This window comes from Lytechinus variegatus, chromosome 14 (assembly GCF_018143015.1).
Source record: "Lytechinus variegatus isolate NC3 chromosome 14, Lvar_3.0, whole genome shotgun sequence".
Lineage (NCBI taxonomy): Eukaryota > Metazoa > Echinodermata > Echinoidea > Temnopleuroida > Toxopneustidae > Lytechinus > Lytechinus variegatus.
Genome location: NC_054753.1, coordinates 2,897,918 through 2,916,323, shown reverse-complemented (window position 1 = coordinate 2,916,323; position 18,406 = coordinate 2,897,918). Strand labels below are relative to the sequence as shown.

General features: G+C 41.2%; 2 protein-coding genes across 3 annotated transcripts in view; both read right to left on the bottom strand.

Moving 5' to 3' along the window:
* LOC121427204 (ribosome biogenesis protein BMS1 homolog) overlaps nucleotides 1–15,183 on the bottom strand; it is a 40,446-nt gene extending 25,263 nt beyond the window's left edge. The window contains exons 1-9 of the mRNA XM_041623478.1: nucleotides 15,095–15,183; nucleotides 11,532–11,759; nucleotides 10,643–10,833; nucleotides 9,479–9,558; nucleotides 3,477–3,665; nucleotides 2,438–2,580; nucleotides 1,333–1,454; nucleotides 843–1,042; nucleotides 99–458 (exon numbers count right to left, since the gene is read on the bottom strand). Coding sequence (XP_041479412.1) covers nucleotides 99–458; nucleotides 843–1,042; nucleotides 1,333–1,454; nucleotides 2,438–2,580; nucleotides 3,477–3,665; nucleotides 9,479–9,558; nucleotides 10,643–10,833; nucleotides 11,532–11,704 — 1,458 coding nt within the window. The 5' untranslated portion in view covers nucleotides 11,705–11,759; nucleotides 15,095–15,183. The remainder of the gene's footprint in view (nucleotides 1–98; nucleotides 459–842; nucleotides 1,043–1,332; nucleotides 1,455–2,437; nucleotides 2,581–3,476; nucleotides 3,666–9,478; nucleotides 9,559–10,642; nucleotides 10,834–11,531; nucleotides 11,760–15,094) is intronic.
* On the bottom strand, nucleotides 3,810–8,961 carry LOC121427205. 2 transcript variants are annotated; one of them, XM_041623481.1, is made up of 2 exons: nucleotides 5,498–8,961; nucleotides 3,810–4,572 (listed from the first exon to the last, which is right to left on the bottom strand). In XM_041623481.1, exon 1 carries the CDS (start codon nucleotides 8,778–8,780, stop codon nucleotides 6,930–6,932), a length of 1,851 nt encoding a protein of 616 aa, XP_041479415.1. In that variant the 5' UTR covers nucleotides 8,781–8,961; the 3' UTR covers nucleotides 3,810–4,572; nucleotides 5,498–6,929. The 2 variants fall into 2 exon arrangements, with proteins under 2 accessions (XP_041479415.1, XP_041479413.1); XM_041623479.1 differs by having other exon boundaries at nucleotides 3,810–4,554.
* Nucleotides 15,184–18,406: the final 3,223 nt, after the last annotated feature.

Genomic DNA, 18,406 nt, shown 5'->3' with positions numbered 1-18,406 from the left:
AATGCTGTCCTGCCGAGTTCCTACGGGAGTTACCACAAACAGAAACAGAATTTTGAAATTTTACAAGGTGTGACAAGTCATGAACAAACAAAACTTACTTTATCATCAGCTAAATTCCATTCTTCATCCTCAAGTGCCTCCTCCTCCTCATCACCATCATCATCCTCCTCATCATCATCATCGTCATCCTCCTCATCATCGTCGTCGTCGTCGTCTTCATCCTCATTATCATCACCCATATCTCCAAGATGAACGGCTCTCCTCCTCATTCTCGACTTCCCATCACTGGAAATGTCTGCCTCTTGCGATGTAATGCTTGTATCCATGGCAACCTCTTGTGACGTTACTGGTTTAGAGTCAGCGAAGAGCGTGAGTTTACTGGCGGCCATCTTGGTGTCAAGGGTCTTCTGAGAACCAATCAGGTTACTCACTAGTTCCTTAGTTGGCCCCTCCTCTTCCTGATGCATAAAATAAGAAGAAAAAAAGTTTAAATATTTCTCAGGTAACAAAGGAAAAAAGGATTTGACAACATAAATCTAATATCCATTTTTTCACAAGGGCATTGAATATTTTTCCTGGCACAATAACCAAACAGTGCTGGCCATACAGAAACACTGTTAGCCTAACAGAGAGCTAACTGTAAGCCCAGTCATATTTTTTCGGACTGTGAAGTCCAAACATTTATTTCAATGTATAAGTATTGAATTGTTGTAACATAAGGCATTGCTGCCACACACTATAGTTTTTAAACAATGTGGTATTAGAAGTAGACCGACTGGTTGTAAACAAGTTGATATAAACCTCAGAATTAATGGTAGTCCATCTTTTTTAAGTTAACCTACCTGGACGGTCTGACTATGAGCTTTGTGGCTTCCCAGCTCAATATAGACGACATCCTTGTCATACACGATACCTCCTACCCCAGACATTGGGGCGTAGATGAGACGTTCCTTTTCATTCAGCGATCGTTTCTTCTCTTTGTCCGGTAGCGGACAGGGATCCGAAAGAAATGACACATCCCTGATGGGGAAGTCTCCGCAACCTGATTAGAAGAAAAATATCAGGTATTATCAAGCTTATCTGTGACAATGACGTGCATTTATATACTGCCCTTTTTTGACCCGCTATTGTTCTTCAATATCAACTACATCAACACTAACAGAATGAGATGCTATCACATGACTTGTGACAATTATTTAAAATCACAATAAAATCAGATCATCAGAATCTGAATCAGAGTAGATCAGATCAGATTGGAAAAAATCAGATAAAATCAAATCAATTAAATCCAAACCAATTCCAAATGATGAATGAACTTAAATTCATACTGACCTGGAATATGAATAGAACTGTTCTGCTTGAGCGGTACACCTCTCACATAGCCATACAGTGAAACTGTTCTGTCACACTTTGAATTCTGTCTAACCAGCTCTAGACTGGTCAGGTCTTCCATTCTATAAAAAAAGACAGACAACATTTCTAGATCAAACTTCTTTCATAAACTGCTGTCTGACAACCCCCTCTGTCTCAATCTCACATTTTTCATGTTATACAGGCATGAATTTGATTTGAACAAGAAATGGCTAGCTCTGCTTAGTCTGCAGTCACAGACCCTGATTGCATCTATGATCAATAGGTGGGTCTTTGCACAAGACTAGCACAAATACAACGTGTTGTTTTAATATGGGGCCTTCTGTACATTTAAGTCATTGTCAGGCATCATATTCAGACCACTTTCCTTGAGGGAAGGGTTATCACTGCAAACTAAGCTTTATCTGTTAATTTGTGGTTATGTCTGTAAACCAGGGGCAGAACAAATTTTTGAAATGACAAATAAACATACACATTCATTGTAGTGTCTTTAGATGAGGTTTTCATGCGGCACACAGATGATAGACGAAGGATATGTCAAAAAGTGGCACAAAGTACAGAAGTTGTATTTTCAAAACATTGTCGAACCATCAAAGGTTTGGAAGTGTTGCAAGCATTGTTTTTAGTTTGACAAATTTGTTTTTTTCTTGGCATTTGTTATGAAAGTTCCTTGAATCCTGGGCCTTATATGATTCTGCATTGGTTCTGAATCATAGCATGGAAGCTCTGACATATGCAAAAAGTCCTTCTTGAGACATTCGCAATGTTTTCTACCAGATCACCTGACCTCAATGCAAGGCACATCCACTACAACATCCCACTCAAAACAGCACAGGAATTCATGTAGAATGCTATAGAAAATACTGATTATCATGAATTGCCCCTGCTAATTTCAATTTCAAAGACATCTAATTTGTACTTTCTAAGTTAAAATTGATAAAAAATCAATCATGAAATCAATATATCATACATAGATCAAATCAATATACATGTATAAAAACAGCAGCCATTTGTTCTGCAGAGATTATGAGTTACCAAAGAAGCAGTCGACAGTCTTGGATTTTACCTGTCAGCTATAACATAGGAATGCATACTCCGCCAGACAAGAGGTCTGAATTTCATCACAGAGATGAACCGTCCCAGGTTCAAGACCTCTCTCTTCTGATAATCACCGTAAACCATGCCAGACAGGTAAAACAACTTGGCACCCTGTACACACAAAATAGAAGATTAAAGATTTAGCATTATGTAGTTCAGAAAGGATACCAATAATGGGCCATGATACCCCCCCCCCTGATCTCAGCCGCCCTTCAAGCGATCGCGTCAAAATTTGACACGCACATTCTTTACAACATGGACTACAAGCTAAAAAAAATCTGAAAATAATTATTTTTATATATCACGAAATATGAAAATTTATTTTTTTAAAACATTATTTAAATATTTAACACCCAATTTCACTTCAAATTTTTTTTTTTTTGGGGGGGGGTCATCTTTGTAATCTAAATGGAGGTTTCCATTCAGAAAAATTGCAAAAGCCAATTTTCGTCCTTATGTATTTTTTGTTTCTAGAATTTCTTATGTATATTTTGTTTCCTTTGTTTTACATTGTTTTTTTTAATGGAAATTATTACAGGCCATTAAACAACTAAATTAAACCCTAAATTAATTAAGCAGAACAATTAGAACAAAAAATAATCACCCTTTTATGAATTTCATCTCCCATAGACTTTGAGGTCATATGGCGTCGCGATGCTATACCCGTATGTCGGAGAGTTGGTCTCAAAAGTTGCGCGAGACTTCAAAGAAATAAGTAATAAAATTTTGCATTGCTATCTCTTTGCATTTTGAAAATATCATACAAAGCCCCCCCCCCCCCCGTCCTTTTATGGTTAAGGAATATTTTGGGAATTTTTATGGATGATTCAGTTTATCAGGAGGTTGAGATCCTATGCTAACTTCGAGGCAGTTTCTCATCATCAGGACTGAGAGACCTGTACAGTAAAAGATGCCGTCAAAAAATAGAATATTTTACAAGTAAAATATGGCAATAATTGATTTTGATCAAGTAGATCCCTCAAAATTACTTTGAGGCCAGATCTCACCTGGTAGACTTCTGTCCAGAATCGATGTTTGAGTCGTTTCTTTGTCTTCTTCAACGCCTTGTTGTCCTTCATCATGTCAAGGTGAGTGAGAACACCCATGATACGAGGGAATCCGTGCACTTGAGCAATGTTCAGGAACTCAAACGTCTCCATCTCAAAACCAAAGCTAGCATCGACCAGAAGTAACACCTACAAAGCAGGGAAGAATAACAACGATAATAAACCAAAACAGAGGGAAAATTAACACTGTAACCTCAGCAGCAAACATAAATTTTAGCATTCTGATAAAACCTTGCATTTGAGTATTAATACTGGACACTGCAGAATATGTTGTTCAGTAGTGAACACCATATCTACGAAGTAGCCATACTTACCTATTCCCTTAAATGCCATTCGATCGCCACGCTCGAATACACCCGGCAAAAATTTCTCCTATAAAAGGAGAAAAAGTCTGCAACGCAGACTAGAGCCCCGCACGACAAGGAGGGAAACCCAGCCCTATACTATAAGTACCTTGCGTGCGTGGCTCACTTCCTCTTTCTTAGGCAAACGAACCTCAGATACAGAAAGAGGGGAGGTGGGAGGGTAGCATAGGTAAGTATGGCTACTTCGTAGATATGGTGTTCACTACTGAACAACATAATCTACTTCAGATACGCCATACTTACCTATTCCCTTAAATGCCAGATTCCCACGGAAACAACTATGGGAGGTGGTCAGGCCAAAGGTCAAAGCCAAGAGGCCCTACAGATCAATTCTATTATACAAGATACTAATGGCAAGCTTGTAAAGTTAAACTCATACCTTGGATTAGCGATGGGGACCGGACAGGGTGGCCCTCGCAAACTTGGATTCATCACCGAGGACATCCGAGAGGTAGCAGGATGTGAATGTATTAGCGTTGGACCAATATGCCGCTTTCATTATATCCTCCATGGGTACGCCCTTGAATAGGGCCCAGGAAGCAGCCAATCCTCTTGTGTCATGGGCTCTAACTTTCTGGTGAATGATGACTGGATCACCAGCAGATTTCACTGCCTCCACAATCCAACGAGAGATAGTATCCGGCGAGACAGCCCTGTGAGGGGGAATGAAACTAACAAAAAGTTGATCGGAAGCAAGAAATTGTTTAGTCTTATCAAGATACCATTTTAAAGGTAAATGCTAGTTTTGGTAACGATATCAAAATGAGTTCGTACAGAATCCAATGAAATGACCACCAAAGTGTCTGTTTGTATAAAACGCATGTGCCAAAGAATTCTGGAAGAAATTGTGAAATTGCTGAGAAATCAGCAAATAAGCACAGGAATCGGGTAGGGCGTCGGGCCCGACGCCCTAAGCAATAATTATAAATTGTCCCACGTGCGCTTATCTGTGTTGGGGATCTTCGGTGTGAACATTTTTCAGCGTAGATTTCAAGATTTCACAAAGTTCAGTTAATGTAACTGTACCAGATCTAGATCCTCGGTGATATACTGACAATTAAGCCTTGTTTTACAGACTGTCTCATGAAATCAGTGTTTACTGTCTAAAATCTATCCTCCCCAACTGAAGAAAAGGAACTTATGGATGGTAGAACAATTTCAAGAGGGAGAGAGGACTCCCGTTTGATCTTAGCAAGAAAACGGCCATGAGGAATAGGTCTAATCTTGTTTTTCTCCCAACGAATATGCCCAGGAGCTGTGGTAAGAGCATGGATAGAGCTACGCCTCTGACCAGAAGCCGCTGCCAGAAGGAAAACAGTTTTTATGGTTAAATCCCGCAAAGATGCATTAGCTCAAAAGGGGGCTGACTGAGGGAGACTAACACCTGGGGAAGGCTCCAAGCAGGAGCAAGAAGCCTTCTACTGGGTCTGTTAAGAAAGAAGGACTTTAATAACCGTGACAGAAAAATAGACGAGGAAACAGATTCACCATTGTCAAAGCCTTCATGTAGGACAGCTATGGCAGACCTGTAACCCCGAATAGTATTACATGCCAAATTCTTGTCATACAAAGATATAAAAAATTCAGCAATCTCACCTACAGATGCCCTGCATGGATTAGTCTTAGCCTGCCGACACCATCTCACATAGTGACTGAGTCTGGAGTCGTAGGTTGATCGTGTGGAAGACCGTAAACGTTCTGCTGAGAAATTGGCAGCCCGTTCAGAAAGTCCAGCCTTGATTGCTGCTGCCCTGTAATGGGCCACAGTGTGAGCCTCAGTTTGTTGGGCTCGGGGTAGTAGTGCTGTGTCCCTGGTAGTGTTGAGGCAAATAGATCTATCTGTGGGTTGCCGAAATGATTGAATATCTCCCTGGCCACAGCCTCGTGGAGCATCCATTCCGAGGGGAGATAGCGCCCCCTCGATAAGAAGTCTGCTATGTGATATGTTACCACCGTCTGGTTGTCTGACTTTATCAGGACACACTTTTCCACTATCTCGGATGCAAAGTGTTGGAGGGCTAACTGCACCGCAATCATCTCCAAACTGTTTATGTGAAAATTCATCCTCAGTCTGCAAGGGGGAACTGTATTCACTAAGCTTGCTAAGAGTCCCAGAAAAATCTGCCAAGTCTTCGCAGTCGAGAGACGACTGGACAGGAGTTGCTCCGCGACTGCTCTCATTCTCTGAACCCGGTGGGGAAGGGGGGCTGCCACCTGACTCGGGATGTCTATAAATGCTCCAAGGAAATCCGGAGTCTGAGTTGGAGTCAATCTTGATTTTTCCCAGTTTATGAGAAGGCCTAAATTTGTCGTTAACGCGATTGTGACCTTCAAGTGTCTGAGAAGGGTTTGTTCTGAGGGGGCGAGGATCAACCAATCGTCCAGATAGCAAAAAATTTTTACCTCTCTTCTTCTTAGCTCTGCAGCAATTACCCTGACGAGCCTTGTAAAGATGCGAGGAGCAGAGCGAAGGCCGAAAGGGAGGGCCTGGTACTGGTAAGTGTCCCCTCCTATTGCGAAACCTAGGAGATGCTGAGAGGACCTTGCTATTGGAACGTGAAGATACGCGTCCGATAAGTCTATAGATGCCGCCCACTCGTGGGGGCGAAGCAGGGGCAGGATCTTGGAGAGGCATTCCATCTTGAATGGCTTGTTTTCGATGAACCTGTTTAGTTTCTTTAGATTCAGGATCATCCTGAATTTTCCGGACCGTTTCCGAATTAGGAAGACATTTGACAAAACAATCTTTCGGCTGGAGGGCACCTTGGAAAATGCACGCTTTCTCTCCAGTTCATTGATTTCCCTTAAAAGAGCCTCTCTCGTTTCGAGAGAGTGGGGGAGGGCAGAGGTTTGGTTAATTGTGCGAACGCATCCCGATAATGTGGGTCGATCTCGACCCGATATCCCTCCCGCACTATCCTGAGAATTAATTTGTCTCCTGTTATGAGGCTCCAATTTTTTTGCAAAGAAAATGAGCCTTCCTCCTACGGGGGCGTGTAAGTCTGGTGAAAACGGTCCGGCCAAGGAGTCACAAGTGTTTAGGGGGGTACTGAGAACCGCGGGACAATCTGCGTCGACCCCGAAAGGGTGTAGGGGTCCTTTGATTGGTCTGGGGGCTCCTAGCCCTGACCTCGCGTTGTGGGGGGCCCTGCGGTTGCTGGTTACTCGGCCCAGAGGCCTGCTGACGTGAGGAGGAACGTTGGCCATAAGAATGTGAAGACAACCTGTACACTGTCTTATCAGCCGTGGAAGAGGCAGAGATAGAAGATTCTAAAACTTCCTGAAAACGACCACTGAAAAGGTCATCCCCCCAGGCTGGCAGTCTTTCGAGTAGTCGAGTAGCATTTTTTTTAATCTGAAGTAGGTCAATGACCTGTGAACGTCTTGCTCTCGTGCAAAGTATGGCCGTTCTCGACGCCTGTTCAAACTGGTATTCTGCAATCTTCATAACACACTCCCATATGTCTCTGCGATCCTCTGGGGAGATACCTAGTTTCTCAGATTCCCGAAAGGCTGTCAAAAGATATGTGTGATAGGTTGCTAGGCGCATAGATGCCCTGGCTGTCTGGTCAATAGAGGTCAACTGACTCTCCATACGCTTAAATCTACGTGACCCGAGTGGATTCTGATTAGAGTAGCGCGATCTCTTAGCCTTAGCATCACCAACACAAAAGGCTGCATCTGGGACTGTGGGAGTCTTGAAAGCGTGCTTAAAGTCTCGTTCCCCAAAGCGAAAGTGCTTCTTAACCACTCTGTTGGTAGGACGTAAGTCCCTTCCCCTGTCATTAAGGTAATTCAGGCAGGATGAGAAGGGTTTGTCAAGCTTCACCGCAGCTGAGTTGACAGATTGTCTCCCAAGCTCCGAATCGAGACAGAAAATAGGCTTAGATTCCTCTGAGTCGGTAGTCTCTGCCTTAAGCTGGGGGCAGTATTTCGTAATCAAATCTGCAGCCGAAACAGGCTTGCTTTCTACGCTATCATGGCGAGAGCTGGGGCTGGAAGCAAAAATAGCTGAAGAAAAACCCTCACTAATCACTGAAACCCCCTCCTTCTCATAACGACCGCTAGCAATGCTCTGTCTCTCTGAACCTGAAGTGGAAAGTTGAGACAGCAAAGAGTCTGCCCATTTTCGCTTGCGGGATGCTATGGGCCGATGGTAGCCATATTCAGAGTTTGAATCATCCTCATTTATATCAATAGAGGGAGCATGACAGGTACTCGGGCTTCTCCCCCGAGTACGGCTTTCAATGTCCCGTTGTCCTGGCCGTGGCCGCTTCGCCGGTACTCCGTCACGCCTCAGCGGCCCGTCCGGCGTCGGGGCGCCTGGGCTGTCGGGCCGAGTTTTGGTCTGCGCCGCTGATCTGGTAGGGGCGCTGGTGTCGCCTGCAATCGGCTGATTCGACAAGTTCATACATTTTTGCGCCGCCTGGAACATCTTCATGAACCATGCCGCCGAGGCAATGTCCGTGTCGTCAGGGGGATGAAAACTCGTTTTTACGTCCTTCCCTGATTCCCCCACCTTCGCTTTCTTGTTGACGGGAATCGTCTCGAATTTATCCGAGTCGTCCAAAGAAAACTCGGCCCCCTTAACCTTCGGTATCTTTCCCAGTAAGGTGACGGACGTCCCGTGGGTTAATTCGTCCGGAGTAGGGGTTTTAGCTGTCTTCCCCTCGGGTCTGGCCTGGGAGGGGGTCTTGACTTTTCCTTTGAGGGGGATTTTGAACCCTGTACCTCGTTTAGACCTGGCTATATTGGGGGTTTTCTTTCCTCCATCATCTTTCATAGCTCCATCCTCTTTCGTATTGTTCTGGGAAGTGATATTACAGGCTTGATTGGGGCCCTGACGGGGAGAGTCTTTCGATCCAGTTGTTTGGCTCATTATGGTGGATAATATAGACGTGGGGCCTGAAACGTACCTCCGTCTGGTTATGGCTATGGGATCGGATGAGGCGTGGGTACCGAGACCTCTGCCTACTTCTGTGATGAGACGTGGGTTCTGAGACCTCTGTCTACTTTTGTAATGAGACGTGGGTTCTGAGACCTCTGTCTACTTTTTGTCATGAGACGTGGGTTCTGAGACCTCTGTCTACTTTTGTAATGAGACGTGGGTTCTGAGACCTCTGTCTACTTTTTGTCCCGAGACGTGGGTTCTGAGACCTCTGTCTACTCTTGGGAAAATCTTTAACTGTTTGGGTGTATAGAAACTCTAACTGAGCGTAAGCGCCACACAACCGTTAGGTTCGGGCGCCGGCAAAAGAAAGAGGAAGTGAGCCACGCACGCAAGGTACTTATAGTATAGGGCGGGGTTTCCCTCCTTGTCGTGCGGGGCTCTAGTCTGCGTTGCAGACTTTTTCTCCTTTTATAGGAGAAATTTTTGCCGGGTGTATTCGAGCGTGGCGATCGAATGGCATTTAAGGGAATAGGTAAGTATGGCGTATCTGAAGTAGATTGAAATTTTCACAGAAAAATTTGCCCCGAGACTATCAGATGCAAAGATTTTGGTTGTCAATAACAATTATAGTTAGTGACTTTTTTTACATAAAATGCCCCCCCCCCCCCTTCCCAGATAACACTTACCAAATCAGCAATTTTAGCAATATCAATCATACTGCTTATGTCATTATTGCACTCAAGGAAAGTCAGCCTCCTTTTCTTTCCTGAAATAAAAAAAAATACAACTTGACTTCAGAAAATATTTAAGTTTACATATTTATTGAAGTATAGATGGAGAGCAAGGGGGTAGAGAGTGGGATAAGGGAAAGATAGGTGTCTTGGTGGCTTCTCATTAAAGAAATCTTGGTAACTAAATGTTTGTGCTTGTTCATTCTGAAGTACATGTACTAGGCGAAATGAGGTCAATTATAGAAATGGTTCAATAAAAATAAGACTTGAAAATAATTCAAATATCTGTCTTCGATGAATACTTCAGATCGGGAGAGAATGAACTGGTGTATGTTTTTGTATTTGTCTCAAATATCAATTCTTACGGCAACAGTCCAATGTTGGTTCATATTTTAGAGCTTGATTTGTACACGCACCTTGATATTTTCCTCTTATTGATAAAAAAAATATATTATGCGCATGAGAGGAATTGTCTGAGATACATAGTCAGAAACTTTTGAGAGGCAAGAGAACACGGTTCTATGAATTTGTTCCTGTGACAATCACTCCTCCAGAAAGTCAAAATAAGAAGCCATGGGATACATAAAACCTAACCTCAAGACCTAATCCAAATCCTTTATCCTAATCCTCATATCATTCTGATCCGAAAACTCTTATCACAATCCTAACAATACATCTTTTGAGAAATTATTGGAACAGTAATTATTGCATTCTTAACCGGTGTGTTGGCTCAGTTGGTAGAGCATCCATCTCACAACCGGGAGGTCGGGGGGTTCAAACCCCGGCCGCGTCAAACCAAAAGACGTTAAAAGATGGGAGTTGCTGCTACCCTGTTTGGCGTTCAACGATTAAAGGAGCCTTATAGAGCCTCGTCGATCTGGCGCTGCACAGCGGCTGCCGGGCCAATGATCAATTGGGCAAAGCAAAATTTCGGAGTATTCCATCTCATGTCTATTTCGAACAATAAATTATGGATTTTCATTTCATTATCATTTTTAAATATTACATTGCCAGGAAAACCATAAGAGTACAGGAGAGAACCCAGTAACATAAATCAACTGAGGATGGTCCAAGCGGGAGAGTAAAGAGTGACTAAAATATAATTCCTGATGATTTTACCTGATACGATTGTGACCGGTCCTTGGATAGTGGCTAGGTTCTGATGAGTGAAGTTCTTTACGAGGCAGCGGATTAGAGTCGTCTTCCCGACCTTTGGAGGACCAACGACAGCCACGACGACAGGGGGCGGCTCGAGTGGCGTGCGATCAACGACTGGAATATGATGCTTCTTCTCCTTTATGTCAAGTGTCCTGAAAAAAATGAAGAGTTAAATGAAAATGTTTAATTTGAAATCTAAAATCTAATATTCATAGGTTAGAATAACAATTAAATATTTTGTTCAAAAAGTGTAAGACGTTCCATATCTTTCTTTTAAATGCATTTTCTTTTTAGCACACAACCTGCTGTGAGACATGGCATGGGGCAGAATTCCGTTAATGTAAACATTCAATTTTCAACACAAATGTTTGAAGTCATAGAATACACCACAATTAAACATTTCCAGCAAGACTCCCAATTTCATCACAGCCTCCCCCACCCCACCCCAAAGAAGAGAAAAAGAATTGATACTTCTGAAAAATAAAAATCATACAGAATCAGTCTGAGAAATGATATAATGGTTACATGAATTATCCTGTAGTTCAACCTAATCCTATTGAGTATTTGGCTGAATTTCACTCTTGGAGTAACATGAAATTTGGTAAATGTCTATTTTGCACTATTTTCATCAAGATCTGAAAAAAATTGGACAGTTTGATGAAGTGCTTTATGAGATATACACAAATTTTGAGGGCTCACTAGCAATAAATTAGCAAATCATCAACATCATCATCATCACCATCACAATCATCAACATTATCAGCATCATCATCATCACCACCACCATCAACAACATCATCAATTTGTAGAGTTGGATTTACTAGTGAGCCTGTAGCACAAGAAAACACACCTGCGAACTTTGCGGGCCGTCTTATTCACAGACTGGATGGCAAAAGCCTTAGGGTTACGTTGACGAGCGGTCATGTTTTCATCAACGGGTTTGGTCCTAGCTTTCTTCTTCTCAAACTTCCTCCCGGCTTTCTGCTCTCTGTGACTCTTCTGAGGTCTCTGCTCGTCCGCCATTTTGATTTTTGGTCTGTTGAATTCTCCAAGATGTGATCAATAATGGCAGACTGGTCTACAAAATAAAAGGGAAAACACAAAGGGAACAGAGTAAGATTCAGAACCAGAACCTGTTGCATAAAAATACCATTATGGGACTTTTCCATCCAATGGTAACTTGCATTGAATCATTTTGATTGGCTGTTGATCAGCATTACCTAGGATGGCAAATTTTGAAAGTTACCATAATAGTAACTTTCACGCAACGGGGAACTGAATAATTAAAAAGTCAAAGTGGGGTAAGAACCCCAAAACAATGGTCCATATTCTGAAGTCCAGTCTGAATTTAACTCTGGTCGAAATTGTTGTTCGACTATGGAAAGCCAATTGTGGCACATATCAATTACAACACAGATTGAAAATATCAGATCATTATTTACAACCAAATACATTGCAAACGAACTGGCCTCCTGCCTGTGTGAGGCAGGCTAGCTAGGCATGTAGGATCGGAGCAGATTCTCAATGCAAACAATGACATGATAAAGGGATTTCCACCAAAATAATCACAAATAATCGGCAGGAAATTTGCATAATTAGGTGATCTGTCAATCGACAGATCAACTATTAATTTCGTAAGAATTTTCTTTTTTATTTATTATTTATTTATTTCTTAATTTTTATTTTTCCACCCTTTTCTTGTTACCATAAAATCTCCAAATCTACATATCTTATGTATAAAGGCATACTCACCTGACAAGCGTGAAGTATGGTCAAAACAATTCTCCGAATAAATAGTTAAAACAGAAATCAAGCACTTACCACGATTATATGGATGAAGGTCTAACGAGTGGCAGTTTCCTGACATCTGGGCACAAACTGGAACCTCAAAAAAACGAAAAGTTCTCTAGCTCCTACACCAGTCTCGATCGGCCATTTTGTTTCGATTCATAACAAAAATGGCCGATCGAGACGGGGGTAGGAGAGAACTTTTTGGGGTTTTTTTGAGGTTCCAGTTTGTGCCCAGATGTCAGGAAACTGCCACTCATTAGACATATAATCGTGGTAAGTGCTTGATTTCTGTTTTAACTATTTATTCGGAGAATTATTTTGACCATACTTCACGCTTGTCAGGTGAGTATGCCTTTACGCGTAAGATCCTGGGCTCCCGCCCGCATAGCGGGCGGGAGTTCCCTGAGTTACTAGTATCCCCATGTACATTGTACACAACGTCTGTGATCTCACTCAGATTCACAGAAAAATCTCACGCATAGCCATAGGCCTAGCTGGTCTTTGAACTTGGCATAAACATCATGACTGATAAATGCAATCTTTAGTTCACCCTCGGCCTTGCTTCCAATTCTTTATATTTTTTCACAAGTCTAATACTGACACTGTGCGGCCTTCTTGATCTTTATTGTCGATTGTCCCGTATTTCATTTTGATTTTGTGAAATCTGATGTCGAGTGCGAAGTAACAACACTTACACTACAGACATGACAGAGACAGTGTGCCAAACACACTCACACAACATGCGAGGTTAGTAATACTAACCTCGCACAACGCATGTGGTTTCATAGTGGACTTTGACGTTTTCATACGAATGTGAGGGAATAAAAAACGCCAAACATTTGAGTATTTCTCCACTAATGGAAATTTGTTTTTATGATTTAACTTTTTTTTTAATGAATTGGAAATTATTTATAAAAGTGTTTTTATCGCTTACCTCCAAGTCTCAACCAGGATACTCCGTTCGATCCGTCCTTAATACTGCAGTGGAAAGTACGCAAACAACAATCGAAAAGCAATTTTTCGTATCGAACATTCTCAATTCAAGTCGTCAGCGCATAATAGGAAATTGTACCAAAAATCAACAGGTTGCATCTCATGTATATACTTATTGGTAAAGTACGCCATCTTTTGACAAGATGATGATGAAAGTGGATTGAACGAGCAAGAAAATAATGCTGATCGCCTAGAATGCAGCTAGCTTGCAACACCGTAAACAAAGGTACGGTAGGCACTTAAGAACCAAGTTTGAAAGGACACTCGTAAAATTACGTCACTCTCGCGATGAATAATCAGATCGTGGTCGTGCGTGTTCAATAAAAACTCTCTGCATGCATGCACTCAGTGTGTATTGAACACGCACGACCACGATCTAATGAATATTCATCGGCGAGAGTGACATAATTTTACGAGTATCCTTTCAAACTTGGTTCTTAAGTGCCTACCGACTTTGAAATAATATCGCGCGCCCTCTTTAGGCAAAAGTTGATATCAACGCTGATCAAGAGGCATCTACGTGAAGATCACGAAAAATGCTCTTATTTTATTAAAAACAACACCAAACAGAATTCAACAAACGATCCATATGGTTCGGTAAGTGTCATAGAATAAATATAATGCTTAGCTACGATGTAAAGTCATAGTTATTTTAGTAAAAAGGGTGTGAAAGATTCGCGTGCACCAGGTGCATATGAATCCTTCACACACGAGACGATTTGAAACCATGGCATGAGTGTGCCACTTGTTTACTGCTACCACCCTGCCTGTGGGGAATCTACAGGTAGGACTATGGTATGCCAATGTTGTACAGAGCACACACTTTAAAAAGTCATTAAAATATCACTTTTGTGACCAAAATTACTAATTTCCGTACAGTTGCAATTTATTTTTCATTAGTAACGTGGGAATAATTTTTGTATTCACCAGAGCGCTCAAAAACTTGAATTTTGGGCATATTTTTGTGTACGCCCTCTATTGGTGGAAAGTAATATGGCAAGAAAATTTTCATCTTTTGATCTCTATTTTTAATTAAGAAAAAAATGATTTAAAGTATCAAATTTAAATAAGAGCCAAGTTGTATGAATAATAGGTGTAATGGAAACTGTCAGTGTAAAAATATCAATCATTTGCCCCAAACAAAAAGAGAAAATTAGCCAAACATCGCCACCATTATTTTGCCACACATGGAGATATAACTGAGAACAAGGACATTGAATGAGTGGAGTGTGCCAAACGTAACTTTGACTGAGTGGAAGTTGAGAAGGTGCAAGCATGCAAATCGGAAAGAAAAGATGCAGTGAACTGGGCCAGGTGACTTTTTAACTAATTGTTAGAGTCTACGTGAGCTGAGTCGTTATCAAATTTGCGTGGTCCGAGTTTCGCACAATTCCAGCGAAAGTCGAATCGGCACTCCGCGGGCCTTGCTGGCGAGAGTAAGGTGCGGGACCGTTGGTCTCTTCACACTGTTTTTGCGAGAATGAAAACCGAGGAATGCAATTCTATTTAAGAAAAAATCCTAAACCAGCAACGCTACTTCTACATTCTTTCAAATTAAATATCCAAGTCATTGTTAAGGAGACAATCATTACTAGAAAATGGAAATCTAATGGAAATAAAATAACTTACCGGAGTTCTAACACAAACACGATCTTCCACGCACACGTGTGTAATTACAGTGTATGGTGTCTTGAAATCGCAACTACATGGAAAATCATCGCTGTGATAAGAAATTAGGGGGCATTGGCTGAGTAGAGCTGGAATGCCATATGGAGGTGATAGGGGGCCGATGGAGGGGGAGGGGGAAATGCACTCTCACAGTTAATAAATGGCTAATAAATTTCAAATCATCGTGTTACTTACAGTACCAATGACCTTCCTCTGATCATGCACAGAATCTTCTGACTATGCACAGAATCTTCTGTTCTGATCATGCCGAGTTAAACCACAAACTGGCTTAATGGAAAGCTGTGTTTACAAACAGTGATTTCTTATCACAGCTAGTTTGCACTGTCCTCCACTGTGACATTGTAAACACTATATTCTGGTGCGTTTATTAGGGTATGGAAGATGAGACAGATATGGTCATGATCAGAGAATGATGTTTATTGTCTTCGTTTAGGGCCCATTATAACAGTTCATGATGTGAGCCTGGTATCCACCATAATAACTTTCTGAAGGGCGCATGTTCCACATTAGTGAACCAAAAGGGATTGAATATAATGGAGCCATATACATAAGGGGCCTCATTCGCCCTTAGTAACTCAGTCATGTAGTGAAGTTGCAAGCAGTTTTGCCATATGTTGTGCATAATAATTTCTGTGTAAAAATCGATGAGTGCACTGGTAAAATTAATTTCAATTTTCTGTGAAAATAGTTCCATGATAGAATTGATATAGAAGAGCAGCTGCTTGCAATGTGACATCAAATAAATCACAATTTTCAAAATAATCAGCTGCTATACAAATACATTTTCACTAAATCTTCAATATGTTCCTTTGGTTTGTCAGCTTTTATTGCGTGACTTGATGCCGAGATAAAAACGGGGAAGTTCACTCTAATGTTCGAAAAGCTTGTCAACATACCCGAAAAAATAATACAAAATATTGACAAAACATTGAGGAAAATCTATGAAAGATTAAGAACGTTACTACAATTTCAATTTTTGATTTGTGACATCATACACAAGCAGGTGCTTCATATGTTATGCAATATAAAATGCAAAAAAAATTTTAATAGACAATCCCTTATAGGCCTCCCATTCATCGGGATCGTCATTCGCCAGAAGAAGCCGATAATTGGCGAAGCGTAGCAACAGTGAGTTTATTTCCAGTGTTTTTTATTCAATTTATTGAATTGATAATGACTGGATGAATGAGAAGAATTTATACATCAATTTAGATGGTCTCTTATAATACTAAAACATTTTTTTTTTGCTCCAAGCTAAACTGGGATGGGATGTGCTTTCAAGTACAGAGAATAGCACATGTCAATTGCCAATAGGACTACATCTACTTCATAATCATTTGGTCTATTAGTCATATCAACGTTCTCGCCAGGTCCCCTCTGACGGTTGTCGGCGCGAAGCGACGCAAGCCGCGCAGCGGCCTCGGTGCGTGCGAAGCACGCACGGGGGGAGGGTTCGGGAGGGGGGTGTCCCCCCTCCCGCGCGAAGCGCGGTAGCTATCGAAAATATCAATATCGACGAGCTTAGATTGCTGCTAAATGCACCACATTTTATGTCTGTTTAATGCTTTTCCGGCCACACAGCCGTAACGGTTGCGCGAATTGCGATTGAAGAAGAAAGGCAATTACTTAGATCTATAACTTAAAAAGGTGAAAGGAAATGTCGATCTCATTTTATACTTACAGTTCATTGATTTATGCACATTGATGGCATCGATAAATTAAGTCCATTATTTCAATGTTTAGACCGCTACATCCTTGTAAAAGTGCGATTAATTTTGTGAATGCGTGTTGCTTATGTCAATGACCGACTACATCTACGGACCGCATGCGTAGCCCTTTGAGCTTGCGCCGTGTCACGCCCTTACGAAATCCAAGGATTGTTCCGACTTTGTTTGGAAGCCTCGGAAGTCCAAGTAATGGACATCGGTATTCATGAGAAGGGGTCCCCAATTAACTTATATAATTTGCATGAATTTTTGTTTTGTTTATTCAGATACTCTCTGAAACTAACTCTCATAAGATTTCTGTTGATGATGTTTACACTTATACTCTGTTATCAAGATTCTTTTATCACTGTCAATTATTGCTGCGTTTGTTCGTTACTCACCTATAAAATAATGAATGTGCTCATCACGAGCGTGAGAATTATTTTAGTCATTCATAAAACTTTAATATTACGATTTTGTTATTAATTGCGATTTATAATGTTTTGAAAGTATAGGTTAATTGATAGGAAAAATATTTTTAGGTAATACACTATGTAGGCCTACAAATACAGCGTACAAATAAAAAAGAGAGAGGAAGAGGGGAGGGGGGGGGGGGGTTGTAGACGGGAAAGAGCGATAGGGGAGGGGTCGTGGCGTGGACAATGACAAGGGGATATGGAGATCGTGTGTGGGGGATTGGTGAAGAAGTCAATATTCGAAGCGAATATATTTTTAGAATTCTACTGAATTCTACTGATGATGATGGCTGAATAATCTTTCTTTACATTTAAATTTAAAAAATATTTTCTTGCATGATGAGTGGGAAGATCGAAGTACGTGATTCAATAAATTGCATCAAAATATCACTTTAGGTGAGTAGTTTCAAATTTACAAAAATTCACGTTTTAACAGTTTATTAAAAGTAAAAATATTTTCTTAATCGTAGTATAGCACTCATCCAGCGTAAACAACATGAAGAATATTTGAGGTCACGAAATCAGCTGATTCGCACTCAAACAACAGGTTAAAAGGTCACACACGTGGCACACATTCCAGGGTGGGAAATCGGAAAGTCCGTTCAAGCACAATGATTGGCTCAAGCCCAAGATAATGAATACTAATCAGATCACGTGCCATCGGCTTTGGCGCGTCTCGTTAACTCATTTCATGAATATCATCCACTCGCAGTAATCAGGCTAACGACGTTGTAAAGCTAACTGTATAAAAGCACAATTCCGATAGAAAATATAACATCAGTGAAATTGAAAAATTCATCCAACGATATTCAAATTATACCAGCAACTCATTGTGGGCGTAAACAACGAAATACATATCCTCTAAAACGTTCACACAATTCGTGAATGAATTGTCAATCCCCCTGTGTATTTCTATCGAAATCTATTGAATCACGTACCCCTCCCGACCCAAGGTGGATTTTTCAATCGCCATAAAGATTATGCAGCCACAATGATCAATCACAGTAGACACATCCATAAATGAATATTAATTTCATTCGCTCCGAACATTGACTTCTTTTCGCCAATCC